At 36.9% G+C, this 25,267-nt stretch overlaps 1 protein-coding gene and 4 pseudogenes across 1 annotated transcript; all 5 read right to left on the bottom strand.

Moving 5' to 3' along the window:
• Positions 1-163: 163 nt before the first annotated feature.
• LOC146507819 (uncharacterized) lies at positions 164-2,058 on the bottom strand (annotated as a pseudogene).
• Positions 2,059-12,601: 10,543 nt separating this feature from the next.
• LOC146507818 (fucolectin-like) lies at positions 12,602-13,698 on the bottom strand. Its single transcript, XM_085178051.1, has 4 exons — positions 13,611-13,698; positions 13,224-13,506; positions 12,866-12,986; positions 12,602-12,736 (listed from the first exon to the last, which is right to left on the bottom strand). Exons 1-4 carry the CDS (start codon positions 13,696-13,698, stop codon positions 12,602-12,604), a joined length of 627 nt encoding a protein of 208 aa, XP_085034177.1.
• A 307-nt stretch (positions 13,699-14,005) lies between these two features.
• On the bottom strand, positions 14,006-20,686 carry LOC146507817 (uncharacterized; annotated as a pseudogene).
• A 261-nt stretch (positions 20,687-20,947) lies between these two features.
• LOC146507816 (fucolectin-1 pseudogene) lies at positions 20,948-22,212 on the bottom strand (annotated as a pseudogene).
• Positions 22,213-23,975: 1,763 nt separating this feature from the next.
• On the bottom strand, positions 23,976-25,130 carry LOC146507815 (pentraxin fusion protein-like; annotated as a pseudogene).
• Positions 25,131-25,267: the final 137 nt, after the last annotated feature.

Genomic DNA, 25,267 nt, shown 5'->3' with positions numbered 1-25,267 from the left:
GTAAAACAAAAATTTCTCTAAATGTCCCTCTCAGAAAGTTAAGATGCTGCTCGAAATTGTATGGTGGACTTAACTCTAAAAAAGGAGGTAGAAGTAGATTTTTTTAAAAAAAGCGTAATTAATGATTGCCACATATATGACTGTTATGACAAAGTTTCAATCAAGTATAAGATAAATAGCTCATTTACCTGGGATTCACATTGCCATTGTCATTAAGTGAATTTCCAATGCGGATCTCAGCTCCATTGATCCTCTCAGGGCAACAGTCTTGTCTGTTGGTGATAGTCACAGTGTTGATTTTATATGTCTTCAAAAGGTCAAGTCTCCACCATGGATTCAAGTTGTTGTTTGTACAGGCACAGGATCCCTGGTTGAAGTTGCTGGCACGATTCCCATCAATGGCATTTTCGGGTTTGGCATTCCCATACGTTGAAGACTGAGCCACTTGTCCAAGTCTGGCAACATTAGTCTCTGAAAAGTTGCAAATATTAGCAATAATATGATAAGAAAAACTCCAAAACCCATTATGTGTTCATTTAACCCAGGAACACACGAGAAGAATTGGACAAGATTTACCTGAAAGTGTACCATCAACTTCCACCTCACAAAGTGTCAGGTATTCTGTTCTTCCAGGAATAACAATGTTTATGTAGCGACCTTCCATTCCATTGCATGCAAAGGTTTGTGATGCCCCAGCAGCGATAGATGAGATTACAGCACATCTGAAAACAAATGACAAGAAAAAAGATTAACAAGTAACATAAGACTAATGTAAAACAAAAATTTGTCTAAATGTCCCTCTCAGAAAGTTAAGATGCTGCTCGAAATTGTATGGTGGACTTAACTCTAAAAAAGGAGGTAGAAGTAGATTTTTAAAAAAAAGCGTAATTAATGATTGCCACATATATGACTGTTATGACAAAGTTTCAATCAAGTATAAGATAAATAGCTCATTTACCTGGGATTCACATTGCCATTGTCATTAAGTGAATTTCCAATGCGGATCTCAGCTCCATTGATCCTCTCAGGGCAACAGTCTTGTCTGTTGGTGATAGTCACAGAGTTGATTTTATATGTCTTCAAAAGGTCAAGTCTCCACCATGGATTCAAGTCATAGTTTGTATGGGCACAGGATTCCTGGTTGAAGTTGCTGGCACGATTCCCATCAATGGCATTTTCGGGTTTGGCATTCCCATACGTTGAAGACTGAGCCACTTGTCCAAGTCTGGCAACATTCGTCTCTGAAAAGTTGCAAATATTAGCAATAATATGATAAGAAAAACTCCAAAAACCATTATGTGTTCATTTAACCCATGAACACACGAGAAGAATTGGACAAGATTTACCTGAAAGTGTACCATCAACTTCCACCTCACAAAGTGTCAGGTATTCTGTTCTTCCAGGAATAACGATGTTTATGTAGCGACCTTCCATTCCATTGCATGCAAAGGTTTGTGATGCCCCAGCAGCGATAGATGAGATTACAGCACATCTGAAAACAAATGACAAGAAAAAAGATTAACAAGTAACATAAGACTAATGTAAAACAAAATTTGTCTAAATGTCCCTCTCAGATAAGTTAAGATGCTGCTCTAAATTGTATGATGGACTTAACTCTAAAAAAAGGAGGTAGAAGTAGAATTTTTAAAAAAAACGTAATTAATGATTGCCACATATATGACTGTTATGACAAAGTTTCAATCAAGTATAAGATAAATAGCTCATTTACCTGGGATTCACATTGCCATTGTCATTAAGTGAATTTCCAATGCGGATCTCAGCTCCATTGATCCTCTCAGGGCAACAGTCTTGTCTGTTGGTGATAGTCACAGTGTTGATTTTATATGTCTTCAAAAGGTCAAGTCTCCACCATGGATTCAAGTTGTTGTTTGTACAGGCACAGGATCCCTGGTTGAAGTTGCTGGCACGATTCCCATCAATGGCATTTTCGGGTTTGGCATTCCCATACGTTGAAGACTGAGCCACTTGTCCAAGTCTGGCAACATTAGTCTCTGAAAAGTTGCAAATATTAGCAATAATATGATAAGAAAAACTCCAAAACCCATTATGTGTTCATTTAACCCAGAACACACGAGAAGAATTGGACAAGATTTACCTGAAAGTGTACCATCAACTTCCACCTCACAAAGTGTCAGGTATTCTGTTCTTCCAGGAATAACGATGTTTATGTAGCGACCTTCCATTCCATTGCATGCAAAGGTTTGTGATGCCCCAGCAGCGATAGATGAGATTACAGCACATCTGAAAACAAATGACAACAAGTAACATAAGACTAATGTAAAACAAAAATTTGTCTAAATGTCCCTCTCAGAAAGTTAAGATGCTGCTCGAAATTGTATGGTGGACTTAACTCTAAAAAAGGAGGTAGAAGTAGATTTTTTAAAAAAAACATAATTAATGATTGCCACATATATGACTGTTATGACAAAGTTTCAATCAAGTATAAGATAAATAGCTCATTTACCTGGGATTCACATTGCCATTGTCATTAAGTGAATTTCCAATGCGGATCTCAGCTCCATTGATCCTCTCAGGGCAACAGTCTTGTCTGTTGGTGATAGTCACAGTGTTGATTTTATATGTCTTCAAAAGGTCAAGTCTCCACCATGGATTCAAGTTGTTGTTTGTACAGGCACAGGATCCCTGGTTGAAGTTGCTGGCACGATTCCCATCAATGGCATTTTCGGGTTTGGCATTCCCATACGTTGAAGACTGAGCCACTTGTCCAAGTCTGGCAACATTAGTCTCTGAAAAGTTGCAAATATTAGCAATAATATGATAAGAAAAACTCCAAAACCCATTATGTGTTCATTTAACCCAGAACACACGAGAAGAATTGGACAAGATTTACCTGAAAGTGTACCATCAACTTCCACCTCACAAAGTGTCAGGTATTCTGTTCTTCCAGGAATAACGATGTTTATGTAGCGACCTTCAATTCCATTGCATGCAAAGGTTTGTGATGCCCCAGCAGCGATAGATGAGATTACAGCACATCTGAAAACAAATGACAAGAAAAAAGATTAACAAGTAACATAAGACTAATGTAAAACAAAAATTTCTCTAAATGTCCCTCTCAGAAAGTTAAGATGCTGCTCGAAATTGTATGGTGGACTTAACTCTAAAAAAGGAGGTAGAAGTAGATTTTTTTAAAAAAAGCGTAATTAATGATTGCCACATATATGACTGTTATGACAAAGTTTCAATCAAGTATAAGATAAATAGCTCATTTACCTGGGATTCACATTGCCATTGTCATTAAGTGAATTTCCAATGCGGATCTCAGCTCCATTGATCCTCTCAGGGCAACAGTCTTGTCTGTTGGTGATAGTCACAGTGTTGATTTTATATGTCTTCAAAAGGTCAAGTCTCCACCATGGATTCAAGTTGTTGTTTGTACATGGCACAGGATCCCTGGTTGAAGTTGCTGGCACGATTCCCATCAATGGCATTTTCGGGTTTGGCATTCCCATACGTTGAAGACTGAGCCACTTGTCCAAGTCTGGCAACATTCGTCTCTGAAAAGTTGCAAATATTAGCAATAATATGATAAGAAAAACTCCAAAACCCATTATGTGTTCATTTAACCCAGAACACACGAGAAGAATTGGACAAGATTTACCTGAAAGTGTACCATCAACTTCCACCTCACAAAGTGTCAGGTATTCTGTTCTTCCAGGAATAACGATGTTTATGTAGCGACCTTCCATTCCATTGCATGCAAAGGTTTGTGATGCCCCAGCAGCGATAGATGAGATTACAGCACATCTGAAAACAAATGACAAGAAAAAAGATTAACAAGTAACATAAGACTAATGTAAAACAAAAATTTGTCTAAATGTCCCTCTCAGAAAGTTAAGATGCTGCTCGAAATTGTATGGTGGACTTAACTCTAAAAAAGGAGGTAGAAGTAGATTTTTAAAAAAAAAACGTAATTAATGATTGCCACATATATGACTGTTATGACAAAGTTTCAATCAAGTATAAGATAAATAGCTCATTTACCTGGGATTCACATTGCCATTGTCATTAAGTGAATTTCCAATGCGGATCTCAGCTCCATTGATCCTCTCAGGGCAACAGTCTTGTCTGTTGGTGATAGTCACAGAGTTGATTTTATATGTCTTCAAAAGGTCAAGTCTCCACCATGGATTCAAGTCATAGTTTGTATGGGCACAGGATTCCTGGTTGAAGTTGCTGGCACGATTCCCATCAATGGCATTTTCGGGTTTGGCATTCCCATACGTTGAAGACTGAGCCACTTGTCCAAGTCTGGCAACATTCGTCTCTGAAAAGTTGCAAATATTAGCAATAATATGATAAGAAGAACTCCAAAAACCATTTTGTATTCATTAAACGTGGAACACACAAGAAGAATTGGACAAGATTTACCTGAAAGTGTACCATCAACTTCCACCTCACAAAGTGTCAGGTATTCTGTTCTTCCAGGAATAACGATGTTTATGTAGCGACCTTCCATTCCATTGCATGCAAAGGTTTGTGATGCCCCAGCAGCGATAGATGAGATTACAGCACATCTGAAAACAAATGACAACAAGTAACATAAGTTTCATCTAAAATAAAAGTTTGTATAAATGTCAATTTCATATAATCAAGGTGCTGCTCTTAATTGCCTGATGAACTTAACTCTAAAAAAAAGAGTTAGAAGTAGAAATCTTTTACAAACAAAATTAATGATTGCCACATATATGACGGTTATGAAAAAATTTGAATCAAGTAAAAGATAAATAGCTCATTTACCTGGGATTAGCGTTACCATTGTCATTAAGTGAATTTCCAATGTGGATCTCAGCTCCATTGATCCTCTCAGGGCAACAGTCTTGTCTGTTGGTGATAGTCACAGAGTTGATTTTATATGTCTTCAAAAGGTCAAGTCTCCACCATGGATTCAAGTCATAGTTTGTATGGGCACAGGATCCCTGGTTGAAGTTGCTGGCACGATTCCCATCAATGGCATTTTCGGGTTTGGCATTCCCATACGTTGAAGACTGAGCCACTTGTCCAAGTCTGGCAACATTAGTCTCTGAAAAGTTGCAAATATTAGCAATAATATGATAAGAAAAACTCCAAAACCCATTATGTGCTCATTTAACCCAGAACACACGAGAAGAATTGGACAAGATTTACCTGAAAGTGTACCATCAACTTCCACCTCACAAAGTGTCAGGTATTCTGTTCTTCCAGGAATAACGATGTTTATGTAGCGACCTTCAATTCCATTGCATGCAAAGGTTTGTGATGCCCCAGCAGCGATAGATGAGATTACAGCACATCTGAAAACAAATGACAAGAAAAAAGATTAACAAGTAACATAAGACTAATGTAAAACAAAAATTTCTCTAAATGTCCCTCTCAGAAAGTTAAGATGCTGCTCGAAATTGTATGGTGGACTTAACTCTAAAAAAGGAGGTAGAAGTAGATTTTTTTTAAAAAAAGCGTAATTAATGATTGCCACATATATGACTGTTATGACAAAGTTTCAATCAAGTATAAGATAAATAGCTCATTTACCTGGGATTCACATTGCCATTGTCATTAAGTGAATTTCCAATGCGGATCTCAGCTCCATTGATCCTCTCAGGGCAACAGTCTTGTCTGTTGGTGATAGTCACAGTGTTGATTTTATATGTCTTCAAAAGGTCAAGTCTCCACCATGGATTCAAGTTGTTGTTTGTACAGGCACAGGATCCCTGGTTGAAGTTGCTGGCACGATTCCCATCAATGGCATTTTCGGGTTTGGCATTCCCATACGTTGAAGACTGAGCCACTTGTCCAAGTCTGGCAACATTCGTCTCTGAAAAGTTGCAAATATTAGCAATAATATGATAAGAAAAACTCCAAAACCCATTATGTGTTCATTTAACCCAGAACACACGAGAAGAATTGGACAAGATTTACCTGAAAGTGTACCATCAACTTCCACCTCACAAAGTGTCAGGTATTCTGTTCTTCCAGGAATAACGATGTTTATGTAGCGACCTTCCATTCCATTGCATGCAAAGGTTTGTGATGCCCCAGCAGCGATAGATGAGATTACAGCACATCTGAAAACAAATGACAAGAAAAAAGATTAACAAGTAACATAAGACTAATGTAACACAAAATGTTTTCTAAATGTCCCTCTCAGAAAGTTAAGATGCTGCTCGAAATTGTATGGTGGACTTAACTCTAAAAAAGGAGGTAGAAGTAGATTTTAAAAAAAAAAACGTAATTAATGATTGCCACATATATGACTGTTATGACAAAGTTTCAATCAAGTATAAGATAAATAGCTCATTTACCTGGGATTCACATTGCCATTGTCATTAAGTGAATTTCCAATGCGGATCTCAGCTCCATTGATCCTCTCAGGGCAACAGTCTTGTCTGTTGGTGATAGTCACAGAGTTGATTTTATATGTCTTCAAAAGGTCAAGTCTCCACCATGGATTCAAGTCATAGTTTGTATGGGCACAGGATTCCTGGTTGAAGTTGCTGGCACGATTCCCATCAATGGCATTTTCGGGTTTGGCATTCCCATACGTTGAAGACTGAGCCACTTGTCCAAGTCTGGCAACATTCGTCTCTGAAAAGTTGCAAATATTAGCAATAATATGATAAGAAGAACTCCAAAAACCATTTTGTATTCATTAAACGTGGAACACACAAGAAGAATTGGACAAGATTTACCTGAAAGTGTACCATCAACTTCCACCTCACAAAGTGTCAGGTATTCTGTTCTTCCAGGAATAACGATGTTTATGTAGCGACCTTCCATTCCATTGCATGCAAAGGTTTGTGATGCCCCAGCAGCGATAGATGAGATTACAGCACATCTGAAAACAAATGACAACAAGTAACATAAGTTTCATCTAAAATAAAAGTTTGTATAAATGTCAATTTCATATAATCAAGGTGCTGCTCTTAATTGCCTGATGAACTTAACTCTAAAAAAAAGAGTTAGAAGTAGAAATCTTTTACAAACAAAATTAATGATTGCCACATATATGACGGTTATGAAAAAATTTGAATCAAGTATAAGATAAATAACTCATTTACCTGGGATTCGCGTTGCCATTGTCATTAAGTGAATTTCCAATGCAGATCTCAGCTCCATTGATCCTCTCAGGGCAACAGTCTTGTCTGTTGGTGATAGTCACAGTGTTGATTTTATATGTCTTCAAAAGGTCAAGTCTCCACCATGGATTCAAGTTGTTGTTTGTACAGGCACAGGATCCCTGGTTGAAGTTGCTGGCACGATTCCCATCAATGGCATTTTCGGGTTTGGCATTCCCATATGTTGAAGACTGAGCCACTTGTCCAAGTCTGGCAACATTAGTCTCTGAAAAGTTGTAAATATTAACAATAATATGATAAGAAAAACTCCAAAACCCATTATGTGTTCATTTAACCCAGAACACACGAGAAGAATTGGACAAGATTTACCTGAAAGTGTACCATCAACTTCCACCTCACAAAGTGTCAGGTATTCTGTTCTTCCAGGAATAACGATGTTTATGTAGCGACCTTCCATTCCATTGCATGCAAAGGTTTGTGATGCCCCAGCAGCGATAGATGAGATTACAGCACATCTGAAAACAAATGACAAGAAAAAAGATTAACAAGTAACATAAGACTAATGTAAAACAAAAATTTCTCTAAATGTCCCTCTCAGAAAGTTAAGATGCTGCTCGAAATTGTATGGTGGACTTAACTCTAAAAAAGGAGGTAGAAGTAGATTTTTTAAAAAAAGCGTAATTAATGATTGCCACATATATGACTGTTATGACAAAGTTTCAATCAAGTATAAGATAAATAGCTCATTTACCTGGGATTCACATTGCCATTGTCATTAAGTGAATTTCCAATGCGGATCTCAGCTCCATTGATCCTCTCAGGGCAACAGTCTTGTCTGTTGGTGATAGTCACAGTGTTGATTTTATATGTCTTCAAAAGGTCAAGTCTCCACCATGGATTCAAGTTGTTGTTTGTACAGGCACAGGATCCCTGGTTGAAGTTGCTGGCACGATTCCCATCAATGGCATTTTCGGGTTTGGCATTCCCATACGTTGAAGACTGAGCCACTTGTCCAAGTCTGGCAACATTAGTCTCTGAAAAGTTGCAAATATTAGCAATAATATGATAAGAAAAACTCCAAAACCCATTATGTGCTCATTTAACCCAGAACACACGAGAAGAATTGGACAAGATTTACCTGAAAGTGTACCATCAACTTCCACCTCACAAAGTGTCAGGTATTCTGTTCTTCCAGGAATAACGATGTTTATGTAGCGACCTTCAATTCCATTGCATGCAAAGGTTTGTGATGCCCCAGCAGCGATAGATGAGATTACAGCACATCTGAAAACAAATGACAAGAAAAAAGATTAACAAGTAACATAAGACTAATGTAAAACAAAAATTTCTCTAAATGTCCCTCTCAGAAAGTTAAGATGCTGCTCGAAATTGTATGGTGGACTTAACTCTAAAAAAGGAGGTAGAAGTAGATTTTTTAAAAAAAAGCGTAATTAATGATTGCCACATATATGACTGTTATGACAAAGTTTCAATCAAGTATAAGATAAATAGCTCATTTACCTGGGATTCACATTGCCATTGTCATTAAGTGAATTTCCAATGCGGATCTCAGCTCCATTGATCCTCTCAGGGCAACAGTCTTGTCTGTTGGTGATAGTCACAGTGTTGATTTTATATGTCTTCAAAAGGTCAAGTCTCCACCATGGATTCAAGTTGTTGTTTGTACAGGCACAGGATCCCTGGTTGAAGTTGCTGGCACGATTCCCATCAATGGCATTTTCGGGTTTGGCATTCCCATATGTTGAAGACTGAGCCACTTGTCCAAGTCTGGCAACATTAGTCTCTGAAAAGTTGTAAATATTAACAATAATATGATAAGAAAAACTCCAAAACCCATTATGTGTTCATTTAACCCAGAACACACGAGAAGAATTGGACAAGATTTACCTGAAAGTGTACCATCAACTTCCACCTCACAAAGTGTCAGGTATTCTGTTCTTCCAGGAATAACGATGTTTATGTAGCGACCTTCCATTCCATTGCATGCAAAGGTTTGTGATGCCCCAGCAGCGATAGATGAGATTACAGCACATCTGAAAACAAATGACAAGAAAAAAGATTAACAAGTAACATAAGACTAATGTAAAACAAAAATTTCTCTAAATGTCCCTCTCAGAAAGTTAAGATGCTGCTCGAAATTGTATGGTGGACTTAACTCTAAAAAAGGAGGTAGAAGTAGATTTTTTTAAAAAAAGCGTAATTAATGATTGCCACATATATGACTGTTATGACAAAGTTTCAATCAAGTATAAGATAAATAGCTCATTTACCTGGGATTCACATTGCCATTGTCATTAAGTGAATTTCCAATGCGGATCTCAGCTCCATTGATCCTCTCAGGGCAACAGTCTTGTCTGTTGGTGATAGTCACAGTGTTGATTTTATATGTCTTCAAAAGGTCAAGTCTCCACCATGGATTCAAGTTGTTGTTTGTACAGGCACAGGATCCCTGGTTGAAGTTGCTGGCACGATTCCCATCAATGGCATTTTCGGGTTTGGCATTCCCATACGTTGAAGACTGAGCCACTTGTCCAAGTCTGGCAACATTAGTCTCTGAAAAGTTGCAAATATTAGCAATAATATGATAAGAAAAACTCCAAAACCCATTATGTGCTCATTTAACCCAGAACACACGAGAAGAATTGGACAAGATTTACCTGAAAGTGTACCATCAACTTCCACCTCACAAAGTGTCAGGTATTCTGTTCTTCCAGGAATAACGATGTTTATGTAGCGACCTTCAATTCCATTGCATGCAAAGGTTTGTGATGCCCCAGCAGCGATAGATGAGATTACAGCACATCTGAAAACAAATGACAAGAAAAAAGATTAACAAGTAACATAAGACTAATGTAAAACAAAAATTTCTCTAAATGTCCCTCTCAGAAAGTTAAGATGCTGCTCGAAATTGTATGGTGGACTTAACTCTAAAAAAGGAGGTAGAAGTAGATTTTTTAAAAAAAAGCGTAATTAATGATTGCCACATATATGACTGTTATGACAAAGTTTCAATCAAGTATAAGATAAATAGCTCATTTACCTGGGATTCACATTGCCATTGTCATTAAGTGAATTTCCAATGCGGATCTCAGCTCCATTGATCCTCTCAGGGCAACAGTCTTGTCTGTTGGTGATAGTCACAGTGTTGATTTTATATGTCTTCAAAAGGTCAAGTCTCCACCATGGATTCAAGTTGTTGTTTGTACAGGCACAGGATCCCTGGTTGAAGTTGCTGGCACGATTCCCATCAATGGCATTTTCGGGTTTGGCATTCCCATACGTTGAAGACTGAGCCACTTGTCCAAGTCTGGCAACATTCGTCTCTGAAAAGTTGCAAATATTAGCAATAATATGATAAGAAAAACTCCAAAACCCATTATGTGTTCATTTAACCCAGAACACACGAGAAGAATTGGACAAGATTTACCTGAAAGTGTACCATCAACTTCCACCTCACAAAGTGTCAGGTATTCTGTTCTTCCAGGAATAACAATGTTTATGTAGCGACCTTCCATTCCATTGCATGCAAAGGTTTGTGATGCCCCAGCAGCGATAGATGAGATTACAGCACATCTGAAAACAAATGACAAGAAAAAAGATTAACAAGTAACATAAGACTAATGTAAAACAAAAATTTGTCTAAATGTCCCTCTCAGAAAGTTAAGATGCTGCTCGAAATTGTATGGTGGACTTAACTCTAAAAAAGGAGGTAGAAGTAGATTTTTAAAAAAAAAACGTAATTAATGATTGCCACATATATGACTGTTATGACAAAGTTTCAATCAAGTATAAGATAAATAGCTCATTTACCTGGGATTCACATTGCCATTGTCATTAAGTGAATTTCCAATGCGGATCTCAGCTCCATTGATCCTCTCAGGGCAACAGTCTTGTCTGTTGGTGATAGTCACAGTGTTGATTTTATATGTCTTCAAAAGGTCAAGTCTCCACCATGGATTCAAGTTGTTGTTTGTACAGGCACAGGATCCCTGGTTGAAGTTGCTGGCACGATTCCCATCAATGGCATTTTCGGGTTTGGCATTCCCATACGTTGAAGACTGAGCCACTTGTCCAAGTCTGGCAACATTCGTCTCTGAAAAGTTGCAAATATTAACAATAATATGATAAGAAGAACTCCAAAAACCATTTTGTATTCATTAAACGTGGAACACACAAGAAGAATTGGACAAGATTTACCTGAAAGTGTACCATCAACTTCCACCTCACAAAGTGTCAGGTATTCTGTTCTTCCAGGAATAACGATGTTTATGTAGCGACCTTCCATTCCATTGCATGCAAAGGTTTGTGATGCCCCAGCAGCGATAGATGAGATTACAGCACATCTGAAAACAAATGACAACAAGTAACATAAGTTTCATCTAAAATAAAAGTTTGTATAAATGTCATTTTCATATAATCAAGGTGCTGCTCTTAATTGCCTGATGAACTTAACTCTAAAAAAAGAGTTAGAAGTAGAAATCTTTTACAAACAAAATTAATGATTGCCACATATATGACGGTTATGAAAAAATTTGAATCAAGTAAAAGATAAATAGCTCATTTACCTTGGATTCACATTGCCATTGTCATTAAGTGAATTTCCAATGCAGATCTCAGCTCCATTGATCCTCTCAGGGCAACAGTCTTGTCTGTTGGTGATAGTCACAGTGTTGATTTTATATGTCTTCAAAAGGTCAAGTCTCCACCATGGATTCAAGTCATAGTTTGTATGGGCACAGGATCCCTGGTTGAAGTTGCTGGCACGATTCCCATCAATGGCATTTTCGGGTTTGGCATTCCCATACGTTGAAGACTGAGCCACTTGTCCAAGTATGGCAACATTAGTCTCTGAAAAGTTGCAAATATTAGCAATAATATGATAAGAAAAACTCCAAAACCCATTATGTGCTCATTTAACCCAGAACACACGAGAAGAATTGGACAAGATTTACCTGAAAGTGTACCATCAACTTCCACCTCACAAAGTGTCAGGTATTCTGTTCTTCCAGGAATAACGATGTTTATGTAGCGACCTTCAATTCCATTGCATGCAAAGGTTTGTGATGCCCCAGCAGCGATAGATGAGATTACAGCACATCTGAAAACAAATGACAAGAAAAAAGATTAACAAGTAACATAAGACTAATGTAAAACAAAAATTTCTCTAAATGTCCCTCTCAGAAAGTTAAGATGCTGCTCGAAATTGTATGGTGGACTTAACTCTAAAAAAGGAGGTAGAAGTAGATTTTTTTTAAAAAAGCGTAATTAATGATTGCCACATATATGACTGTTATGACAAAGTTTCAATCAAGTATAAGATAAATAGCTCATTTACCTGGGATTCACATTGCCATTGTCATTAAGTGAATTTCCAATGCGGATCTCAGCTCCATTGATCCTCTCAGGGCAACAGTCTTGTCTGTTGGTGATAGTCACAGTGTTGATTTTATATGTCTTCAAAAGGTCAAGTCTCCACCATGGATTCAAGTTGTTGTTTGTACAGGCACAGGATCCCTGGTTGAAGTTGCTGGCACGATTCCCATCAATGGCATTTTCGGGTTTGGCATTCCCATACGTTGAAGACTGAGCCACTTGTCCAAGTCTGGCAACATTCGTCTCTGAAAAGTTGCAAATATTAGCAATAATATGATAAGAAAAACTCCAAAACCCATTATGTGTTCATTTAACCCAGAACACACGAGAAGAATTGGACAAGATTTACCTGAAAGTGTACCATCAACTTCCACCTCACAAAGTGTCAGGTATTCTGTTCTTCCAGGAATAACGATGTTTATGTAGCGACCTTCCATTCCATTGCATGCAAAGGTTTGTGATGCCCCAGCAGCGATAGATGAGATTACAGCACATCTGAAAACAAATGACAAGAAAAAAGATTAACAAGTAACATAAGACTAATGTAAAACAAAAATTTGTCTAAATGTCCCTCTCAGAAAGTTAAGATGCTGCTCGAAATTGTATGGTGGACTTAACTCTAAAAAAGGAGGTAGAAGTAGATTTAAAAAAAAAAAACGTAATTAATGATTGCCACATATATGACTGTTATGACAAAGTTTCAATCAAGTATAAGATAAATAGCTCATTTACCTGGGATTCACATTGCCATTGTCATTAAGTGAATTTCCAATGCGGATCTCAGCTCCATTGATCCTCTCAGGGCAACAGTCTTGTCTGTTGGTGATAGTCACAGTGTTGATTTTATATGTCTTCAAAAGGTCAAGTCTCCACCATGGATTCAAGTTGTTGTTTGTACAGGCACAGGATCCCTGGTTGAAGTTGCTGGCACGATTCCCATCAATGGCATTTTCGGGTTTGGCATTCCCATACGTTGAAGACTGAGCCACTTGTCCAAGTCTGGCAACATTCGTCTCTGAAAAGTTGTAAATATTAACAATAATATGATAAGAAGAACTCCAAAAACCATTTTGTATTCATTTAACGTGGAACACACAAGAAGAATTGGACAAGATTTACCTGAAAGTGTACCATCAACTTCCACCTCACAAAGTGTCAGGTATTCTGTTCTTCCAGGAATAACGATGTTTATGTAGCGACCTTCCATTCCATTGCATGCAAAGGTTTGTGATGCCCCAGCAGCGATAGATGAGATTACAGCACATCTGAAAACAAATGATAACAAGTAACATAAGTTTCATCTAAAATAAAAGTTTGTATAAATGTCATTTTCATATAATCAAGGTGCTGCTCTTAATTGCCTGATGAACTTAACTCTAAAAAAAGAGTTAGAAGTAGAAATCTTTTACAAACAAAATTAATGATTGCCACATATATGACGGTTATGAAAAAATTTGAATCAAGTATAAGATAAATAGCTCATTTACCTGGGATTCACATTGCCATTGTCATTAAGTGAATTTCCAATGCGGATCTCAGCTCCATTGATCCTCTCAGGGCAACAGTCTTGTCTGTTGGTGATAGTCACAGTGTTGATTTTATATGTCTTCAAAAGGTCAAGTCTCCACCATGGATTCAAGTTGTTGTTTGTACAGGCACAGGATCCCTGGTTGAAGTTGCTGGCACGATTCCCATCAATGGCATTTTCGGGTTTGGCATTCCCATACGTTGAAGACTGAGCCACTTGTCCAAGTCTGGCAACATTCGTCTCTGAAAAGTTGCAAATATTAGCAATAATATGATAAGAAAAACTCCAAAACCCATTATGTGTTCATTTAACCCAGAACACACGAGAAGAATTGGACAAGATTTACCTGAAAGTGTACCATCAACTTCCACCTCACAAAGTGTCAGGTATTCTGTTCTTCCAGGAATAACGATGTTTATGTAGCGACCTTCCATTCCATTGCATGCAAAGGTTTGTGATGCCCCAGCAGCGATAGATGAGATTACAGCACATCTGAAAACAAATGACAAGAAAAAAGATTAACAAGTAACATAAGACTAATGTAAAACAAAAATTTGTCTAAATGTCCCTCTCAGAAAGTTAAGATGCTGCTCAAAATTGTATGGTGGACTTAACTCTAAAAAAGGAGGTAGAAGTAGATTTTTAAAAAAAAAACGTAATTAATGATTGCCACATATATGACTGTTATGACAAAGTTTCAATCAAGTAAAAGATAAATAGCTCATTTACCTTGGATTCACATTGCCATTGTCATTAAGTGAATTTCCAATGCAGATCTCAGCTCCATTGATCCTCTCAGGGCAACAGTCTTGTCTGTTGGTGATAGTCACAGTGTTGATTTTATATGTCTTCAAAAGGTCAAGTCTCCACCATGGATTCAAGTTGTTGTTTGTACAGGCACAGGATCCCTGGTTGAAGTTGCTGGCACGATTCCCATCAATGGCATTTTCGGGTTTGGCATTCCCATATGTTGAAGACTGAGCCACTTGTCCAAGTCTGGCAACATTAGTCTCTGAAAAGTTGTAAATATTAACAATAATATGATAAGAAAAACTCCAAAACCCATTATGTGTTCATTTAACCCAGAACACACGAGAAGAATTGGACAAGATTTACCTGAAAGTGTACCATCAACTTCCACCTCACAAAGTGTCAGGTATTCTGTTCTTCCAGGAATAACGATGTTTATGTAGCGACCTTCCATTCCATTGCATGCAAAGGTTTGTGATGCCCCAGCAGCGATAGATGAGATTACAGCACATCTGAAAACAAATGACAAGAAAAAAGATTCATTCATTTCATTTCATTTATTTGTTCATTTCAGGCACAACAAAAATACATATATTAAATATAAAGTGCACAAAAACAAAAAGCAAAAAATTACCTGAAAAGGAGTGGGATGAAGAAAACTTATTAAATCCCACCCCTATACTCACTCATCAACAAAAAACAATAAGCTTCCCACAGCTACGCCCATCGTTGCAACCAAACAAACCATCAACAGCCCCGGGCACATGCAAGCATCTCAATGGCAGCTCGCAACAACAAATAGAACCTTCATAACAGAATATATATTAATTATAAATTGCGTTACCACAGGTAACAGGCAATAATAATTACATAGTGACAAACACACATACATATACATACCTACATATCTACACACACATGTACATACATATGCACACACTTTTTTTTTTTTTTTTGAATCCATACCAGCAATGGTAAGAGAACAAACATTACAGAGCACACTATAACCATCATTGAGTATACTGTGACCAAACAAACTGTTTGTAGAGGAATTTAAATCTATGAATATTTTTGCATTGTTTCAGTTGTAAACTCAGACTGTTCCAGATTTTCACACCACGTACAGACACACAAAAACCTTTACGGGTTGTTCGAGTTCTGGGTAATTTGAATTCTCCGAAGCCTCTCACATTATAAACCCTTTCTCGAATTTCAAATATAATTTGTAAATTTGCAGGTAGAAGTTTATTAAAGGCTTTGTATAAGATTATGGATGTATTGTAATTAACCAGATCCTGGAATTTAAGTAACTTTGCCTGAAGAAAGAGTTTGTGAGTATGATCTAGATAACCGGCCTTGTGAATAATACGCAGTGCTCGTTTCTGTACTGTGACTAATGGATTAGTTGTATTTTTATATGTGTTTCCCCACACTTCCACACAATATGTAAGATATGGAAGAACCAGGGTACAGTACAGAGTACGAAGTGCATCTTTATCAAGGTATGGTTTCACTTTGTTCAAAACTGCGAGGCTTCTGGAAATTTTGGTTTTTATGTGTCTGACGTGGGGTTTCCATGAAATTTTGTTATCAATTACGACTCCCAAAAATTTGTTTTCACTCACATTATCAATTGGTACATCTTCAATGATAATCGGTAATTCTATATTATATTTTAAATTACCGAAAAACATTGCTTTAGTTTTATTTATATTTAATGATAATTTATTTATATCCATCCATTTTTTTATTAATTTTAGCTCCCTGTTTACGGTCATTACAAGATCAGTATAATCATCGCTACTGAAAAATATGTTGGTGTCATCTGCGAACAGTATGAGCTTAAGTACTTGAGAAACATCAAAAATATCATTTATGTATACATTGAAAAGTTTTGGTCCCAACACTGACCCTTGGGGAACACCACATGTAATACCAAGTTTCTCTGAATGGTAATGCCCTATGCTAACATATTGTTCCCGACCCGTTAGGTAACTTTTTAACCAGTTACCAGCTTTCCCTCGAATACCATATCTTTCCAATTTATCCAATAAAATTGAGTGATTGATTGTGTCGAAGGCCTTTTTGAGATCAACAAAAATACCAACTGCATATTTATTTTTATCCAGTGCATTAGTAATTTCTTCTACTGCCTCAATTATCGCCATTGAAGTGGTTCTTTGCGTTCTGAAACCATACTGACCAACATTTATTATTTGATGTTTTTCAAGGAATTTTTCTAATCTTGAATTAAAAAGTTTTTCTAAAATTTTTGAGAATTGAGGCAGTAGAGAAATAGGCCTATAATTGGTAAAACTGTGTTTGTCATTACTTTTGTATAGTGGTATTACTTTTGCAATTTTCATTTTTTTTGGAAAACAACCAGACTGAAATGATAAATTACAGACATATGTTAAGGGACTAGCAATATTCAGAATAACCTGTTTAACTACAGACATATTTATGTCATGATAATCCATTGAAGACTTACTTTTACATTTTAATGTGATATTTATTACTTCTTGCTCATTTGTAGCTGAGAGGAACAGTGAAGAGGGATTTGATTTTATATTACTGATGTTTTCATTTTTTTGACACGGGATGTCCGCTGCTAGTTCAGGGCCAATATTTATAAAAAATTTATTAAACCCATCTACAATGTTACTCATGTTGAGATTTTCACCATTTGCATCAATGAAACATTCAGGATATGATGTTCCAGAAGATCCTTGTTTAATTAAGTTATTTAACACATCCCAAGTTCCTTTTATATTGTTTTTATTTTCATATAATCTTCTTCTATAATAAAGTTGTTTACTCGTTCTTATAATATCAGTCAATTTATTTCTATATGCTTTATATCTTTGTTCCACTTCTTTTGTTTTTACTTTGATGAACTGTTTATACAGATTGTTTTTCTTTTTGCAAGCATTGATAATTCCTTTTGTGAGCTAACAAGTAACATAAGACTAATGTAAAACAAAAATTTGTCTAAATGTCCCTCTCAGAAAGTTAAGATGCTGCTCGAAATTGTATGGTGGACTTAACTCTAAAAAAGGAGGTAGAAGTAGATTTTTAAAAAAAAAACGTAATTAATGATTGCCACATATATGACTGTTATGACAAAGTTTCAATCAAGTATAAGATAAATAGCTCATTTACCTGGGATTCACATTGCCATTGTCATTAAGTGAATTTCCAATGCGGATCTCAGCTCCATTGATCCTCTCAGGGCAACAGTCTTGTCTGTTGGTGATAGTCACAGTGTTGATTTTATATGTCTTCAAAAGGTCAAGTCTCCACCATGGATTCAAGTTGTTGTTTGTACAGGCACAGGATCCCTGGTTGAAGTTGCTGGCACGATTCCCATCAATGGCATTTTCGGGTTTGGCATTCCCATACGTTGAAGACTGAGCCACTTGTCCAAGTCTGGCAACATTCGTCTCTGAAAAGTTGCAAATATTAGCAATAATATGATAAGAAGAACTCCAAAAACCATTTTGTATTCATTAAACGTGGAACACACAAGAAGAATTGGACAAGATTTACCTGAAAGTGTACCATCAACTTCCACCTCACAAAGTGTCAGGTATTCTGTTCTTCCAGGAATAACGATGTTTATGTAGCGACCTTCCATTCCATTGCATGCAAAGGTTTGTGATGCCCCAGCAGCGATAGATGAGATTACAGCACATCTGAAAACAAATGACAACAAGTAACATAAGTTTCATCTAAAATAAAAGTTTGTATAAATGTCAATTTCAGATAATTAAGGTGCTGCTCTTTATTGCCTGATGAACTTAACTCTAAAAAAAGAGGTAGAAGTAGAAATCTTTTACAAACAAAATTAATGATTGCCACATATATGACGGTTATGAAAAAATTTGAATCAAGTAAAAGATAAATAGCTCATTTACCTGGGATTAGCGTTACCATTGTCATTAAGTGAATTTCCAATGCGGATCTCAGCTCCATTGATCCTCTCAGGGCAACAGTCTTGTCTGTTGGTGATAGTCACAGAGTTGATTTTATATGTCTTCAAAAGGTCAAGTCTCCACCATGGATTCAAGTCATAGTTTGTATAGGCACAGGATCCCTGGTTGAAGTTGCTGGCACGATTCCCATCAATGGCATTTTCGGGTTTGGCATTCCCATATGTTGAAGACTGAGCCACTTGTCCAAGTCTGGCAACATTAGTCTCTGAAAAGTTGCAAATATTAGCAATAATATGATAAGAAAAACTCCAAAACCCATTATGTGTTCATTTAACCCAGAACACACGAGAAGAATTGGACAAGATTTACCTGAAAGTGTACCATCAACTTCCACCTCACAAAGTGTCAGATATTCTGTTCTTCCAGGAATAACAATGTTTATGTAGCGACCTTCCATTCCATTGCATGCAAAGGTTTGTGATGCCCCAGCAGCGATAGATGAGATTACAGCACATCTGAAAACAAATGACAAGAAAAAAGATTAACAAGTAACATAAGACTAATGTAAAACAAAAATTTGTCTAAATGTCCCTCTCAGAAAGTTAAGATGCTGCTCGAAATTGTATGGTGGACTTAACTCTAAAAAAGGAGGTAGAAGTAGATTTTTAAAAAAAAAACGTAATTAATGATTGCCACATATATGACTGTTATGACAAAATTTCAATCAAGTATAAGATAAATAGCTCATTTACCTGGGATTCACATTGCCATTGTCATTAAGTGAATTTCCAATGCGGATCTCAGCTCCATTGATCCTCTCAGGGCAACAGTCTTGTCTGTTGGTGATAGTCACAGTGTTGATTTTATATGTCTTCAAAAGGTCAAGTCTCCACCATGGATTCAAGTTGTTGTTTGTACAGGCACAGGATCCCTGGTTGAAGTTGCTGGCACGATTCCCATCAATGGCATTTTCGGGTTTGGCATTCCCATACGTTGAAGACTGAGCCACTTGTCCAAGTCTGGCAACATTCGTCTCTGAAAAGTTGTAAATATTAACAATAATATGATAAGAAGAACTCCAAAAACCATTTTGTATTCATTAAACGTGGAACACACAAGAAGAATTGGACAAGATTTACCTGAAAGTGTACCATCAACTTCCACCTCACAAAGTGTCAGGTATTCTGTTCTTCCAGGAATAACGATGTTTATGTAGCGACCTTCCATTCCATTGCATGCAAAGGTTTGTGATGCCCCAGCAGCGATAGATGAGATTACAGCACATCTGAAAACAAATGACAACAAGTAACATAAGTTTCATCTAAAATAAAAGTTTGTATAAATGTCAATTTCAGATAATTAAGGTGCTGCTCTTTATTGCCTGATGAACTTAACTCTAAAAAAAGAGGTAGAAGTAGAAATCTTTTACAAACAAAATTAATGATTGCCACATATATGACGGTTATGAAAAAATTTGAATCAAGTATAAGATAAATAGCTCATTTACCTGGGATTCGCATTGCCATTGTCATTAAGTGAATTTCCAATGCGGATCTCAGTTCCATTGATCCTCTCAGGGCAACAGTCTTGTCTGTTGGTGATAGTCACAGAGTTGATTTTATATGTCTTCAAAAGGTCAAGTCTCCACCATGGATTCAAGTCATAGTTTGTATGGGCACAGGATTCCTGGTTGAAGTTGCTCGCACGATTCCCATCAATGGCATTTTCGGGTTTGGCATTCCCATACGTTGAAGACTGAGCCACTTGTCCAAGTCTGGCAACATTAGTCTCTGAAAAGTTGCAAATATTAGCAATAATATGATAAGAAAAACTCCAAAACCCATTATGTGTTCATTTAACCCAGAACACACGAGAAGAATTGGACAAGATTTACCTGAAAGTGTACCATCAACTTCCACCTCACAAAGTGTCAGGTATTCTGTTCTTCCAGGAATAACGATGTTTATGTAGCGACCTTCCATTCCATTGCATGCAAAGGTTTGTGATGCCCCAGCAGCGATAGATGAGATTACAGCACATCTGAAAACAAATGACAAGAAAAAAGATTAACAAGTAACATAAGACTAATGTAACACAAAATTTTTTCTAAATGTCCCTCTCAGAAAGTTAAGATGCTGCTCGAAATTGTATGGTTGACTTAATTCTAAAAAAGGAGGTAGAAGTAGATTTTTTTTTAAAAAAACATAATTAATGATTGCCACATATATGACTGTTATGACAAAGTTTCAATCAAGTATAAGATAAATAGCTCATTTACCTGGGATTCACATTGCCATTGTCATTAAGTGAATTTCCAATGCGGATCTCAGTTCCATTGATCCTCTCAGGGCAACAGTCTTGTCTGTTGGTGATAGTCACAGTGTTGATTTTATATGTCTTCAAAAGGTCAAGTCTCCACCATGGATTCAAGTCATAGTTTGTATGGGCACAGGATTCCTGGTTGAAGTTGCTGGCACGATTCCCATCAATGGCATTTTCGGGTTTGGCATTCCCATACGTTGAAGACTGAGCCACTTGTCCAAGTCTGGCAACATTCGTCTCTGAAAAGTTGTAAATATTAACAATAATATGATAAGAAGAACTCCAAAAACCATTTTGTATTCATTAAACGTGGAACACACAAGAAGAATTGGACAAGATTTACCTGAAAGTGTACCATCAACTTCCACCTCACAAAGTGTCAGGTATTCTGTTCTTCCAGGAATAACGATGTTTATGTAGCGACCTTCCATTCCATTGCATGCAAAGGTTTGTGATGCCCCAGCAGCGATAGATGAGATTACAGCACATCTGAAAACAAATGACAACAAGTAACATAAGTTTCATCTAAAATAAAAGTTTGTATAAATGTCAATTTCAGATAATTAAGGTGCTGCTCTTTATTGCCTGATGAACTTAACTCTAAAAAAAGAGGTAGAAGTAGAAATCTTTTACAAACAAAATTAATGATTGCCACATATATGACGGTTATGAAAAAATTTGAATCAAGTATAAGATAAATAGCTCATTTACCTGGGATTCGCGTTGCCATTGTCATTAAGTGAATTTCCAATGCGGATCTCAGTTCCATTGATCCTCTCAGGGCAACAGTCTTGTCTGTTGGTGATAGTCACAGAGTTGATTTTATATGTCTTCAAAAGGTCAAGTCTCCACCATGGATTCAAGTCATAGTTTGTATGGGCACAGGATTCCTGGTTGAAGTTGCTCGCACGATTCCCATCAATGGCATTTTCGGGTTTGGCATTCCCATACGTTGAAGACTGAGCAACTTGTCCAAGTCTGGCAACATTAGTCTCTGAAAAGTTGCAAATATTAGCAATAATATGATAAGAAAAACTCCAAAACCCATTATGTGTTCATTTAACCCAGAACACACGAGAAGAATTGGACAAGATTTACCTGAAAGTGTACCATCAACTTCCACCTCACAAAGTGTCATGTATTCTGTTCTTCCAGGAATAACGATGTTTATGTAGCGACCTTCCATTCCATTGCATGCAAAGGTTTGTGATGCCCCAGCAGCGATAGATGAGATTACAGCACATCTGAAAACAAATGACAAGAAAAAAGATTAACAAGTAACATAAGACTAATGTAACACAAAATTTTTTCTAAATGTCCCTCTCAGAAAGTTAAGATGCTGCTCGAAATTGTATGGTTGACTTAATTCTAAAAAAGGAGGTAGAAGTAGATTTTTTTTAAAAAAAACATAATTAATGATTGCCACATATATGACTGTTATGACAAAGTTTCAATCAAGTATAAGATAAATAGCTCATTTACCTGGGATTCACATTGCCATTGTCATTAAGTGAATTTCCAATGCGGATCTCAGTTCCATTGATCCTCTCAGGGCAACAGTCTTCTCTGTTGGTGATAGTCACAGTGTTGATTTTATATGTCTTCAAAAGGTCAAGTCTCCACCATGGATTCAAGTCATAGTTTGTATGGGCACAGGATTCCTGGTTGAAGTTGCTGGCACGATTCCCATCAATGGCATTTTCGGGTTTGGCATTCCCATACGTTGAAGACTGAGCCACTTGTCCAAGTCTGGCAACATTCGTCTCTGAAAAGTTGTAAATATTAACAATAATATGATAAGAAGAACTCCAAAAACCATTTTGTATTCATTAAACGTGGAACACACAAGAAGAATTGGACAAGATTTACCTGAAAGTGTACCATCAACTTCCACCTCACAAAGTGTCAGGTATTCTGTTCTTCCAGGAATAACGATGTTTATGTAGCGACCTTCCATTCCATTGCATGCAAAGGTTTGTGATGCCCCAGCAGCGATAGATGAGATTACAGCACATCTGAAAACAAATGACAACAAGTAACATAAGATTAGTCTAAAATAAAAGTTTGTATAAATGTCAATTTCAGATAATTAAGGTGCTGCTCTTTATTGCCTGATGAACTTAACTCCAAAAAAAGAGGTAGAAGTAGAAATCTTTTACAAACAAAATTAATGATTGCCACATATATGACGGTTATGAAAAAATTTGAATCAAGTATAAGATAAATAGCTCATTTACCTGGGATTCGCGTTGCCATTGTCATTAAGTGAATTTCCAATGCGGATCTCAGTTCCATTGATCCTCTCAGGGCAACAGTCTTGTCTGTTGGTGATAGTCACAGAGTTGATTTTATATGTCTTCAAAAGGTCAAGTCTCCACCATGGATTCAAGTCATAGTTTGTATGGGCACAGGATTCCTGGTTGAAGTTGCTCGCACGATTCCCATCAATGGCATTTTCGGGTTTGGCATTCCCATACGTTGAAGACTGAGCCACTTGTCCAAGTCTGGCAACATTAGTCTCTGAAAAGTTGCAAATATTAGCAATAATATGATAAGAAAAACTCCAAAACCCATTATGTGTTCATTTAACCCAGAACACACGAGAAGAATTGGACAAGATTTACCTGAAAGTGTACCATCAACTTCCACCTCACAAAGTGTCATGTATTCTGTTCTTCCAGGAATAACGATGTTTATGTAGCGACCTTCCATTCCATTGCATGCAAAGGTTTGTGATGCCCCAGCAGCGATAGATGAGATTACAGCACATCTGAAAACAAATGACAAGAAAAAAGATTAACAAGTAACATAAGACTAATGTAACACAAAATGTTTTCTAAATGTCCCTCTCAGAAAGTTAAGATGCTGCTCGAAATTGTATGGTTGACTTAATTCTAAAAAAGGAGGTAGAAGTAGATTTTTTTTAAAAAAAACATAATTAATGATTGCCACATATATGACTGTTATGACAAAGTTTCAATCAAGTATAAGATAAATAGCTCATTTACCTGGGATTCACATTGCCATTGTCATTAAGTGAATTTCCAATGCGGATCTCAGTTCCATTGATCCTCTCAGGGCAACAGTCTTCTCTGTTGGTGATAGTCACAGAGTTGATTTTATATGTCTTCAAAAGGTCAAGTCTCCACCATGGATTCAAGTCATAGTTTGTATGGGCACAGGATTCCTGGTTGAAGTTGCTGGCACGATTCCCATCAATGGCATTTTCGGGTTTGGCATTCCCATACGTTGAAGACTGAGCCACTTGTCCAAGTCTGGCAACATTCGTCTCTGAAAAGTTGTAAATATTAACAATAATATGATAAGAAGAACTCCAAAAACCATTTTGTATTCATTAAACGTGGAACACACAAGAAGAATTGGACAAGATTTACCTGAAAGTGTACCATCAACTTCCACCTCACAAAGTGTCAGGTATTCTGTTCTTCCAGGAATAACGATGTTTATGTAGCGACCTTCCATTCCATTGCATGCAAAGGTTTGTGATGCCCCAGCAGCGATAGATGAGATTACAGCACATCTGAAAACAAATGACAACAAGTAACATAAGTTTCATCTAAAATAAAAGTTTGTATAAATGTCAATTTCAGATAATTAAGGTGCTGCTCTTTATTGCCTGATGAACTTAACTCTAAAAAAAGAGGTAGAAGTAGAAATCTTTTACAAACAAAATTAATGATTGCCACATATATGACGGTTATGAAAAAATTTGAATCAAGTATAAGATAAATAGCTCATTTACCTGGGATTTGCGTTGCCATTGTCATTAAGTGAATTTCCAATGCGGATCTCAGTTCCATTGATCCTCTCAGGGCAACAGTCTTGTCTGTTGGTGATAGTCACAGAGTTGATTTTATATGTCTTCAAAAGGTCAAGTCTCCACCATGGATTCAAGTCATAGTTTGTATGGGCACAGGATTCCTGGTTGAAGTTGCTGGCACGATTCCCATCAATGGCATTTTCGGGTTTGGCATTCCCATACGTTGAAGACTGAGCCACTTGTCCAAGTCTGGCAACATTCGTCTCTGAAAAGTTGTAAATATTAACAATAATATGATAAGAAGAACTCCAAAAACCATTTTGTATTCATTAAACGTGGAACACACAAGAAGAATTGGACAAGATTTACCTGAAAGTGTACCATCAACTTCCACCTCACAAAGTGTCAGGTATTCTGTTCTTCCAGGAATAACGATGTTTATGTAGCGACCTTCCATTCC

Source organism: Neolamprologus multifasciatus, chromosome 11, assembly GCF_963576455.1.
Source record: "Neolamprologus multifasciatus chromosome 11, fNeoMul1.2, whole genome shotgun sequence".
NCBI lineage: Eukaryota > Metazoa > Chordata > Actinopteri > Cichliformes > Cichlidae > Neolamprologus > Neolamprologus multifasciatus.
This window is presented reverse-complemented; position numbering and strand designations above follow the sequence as displayed.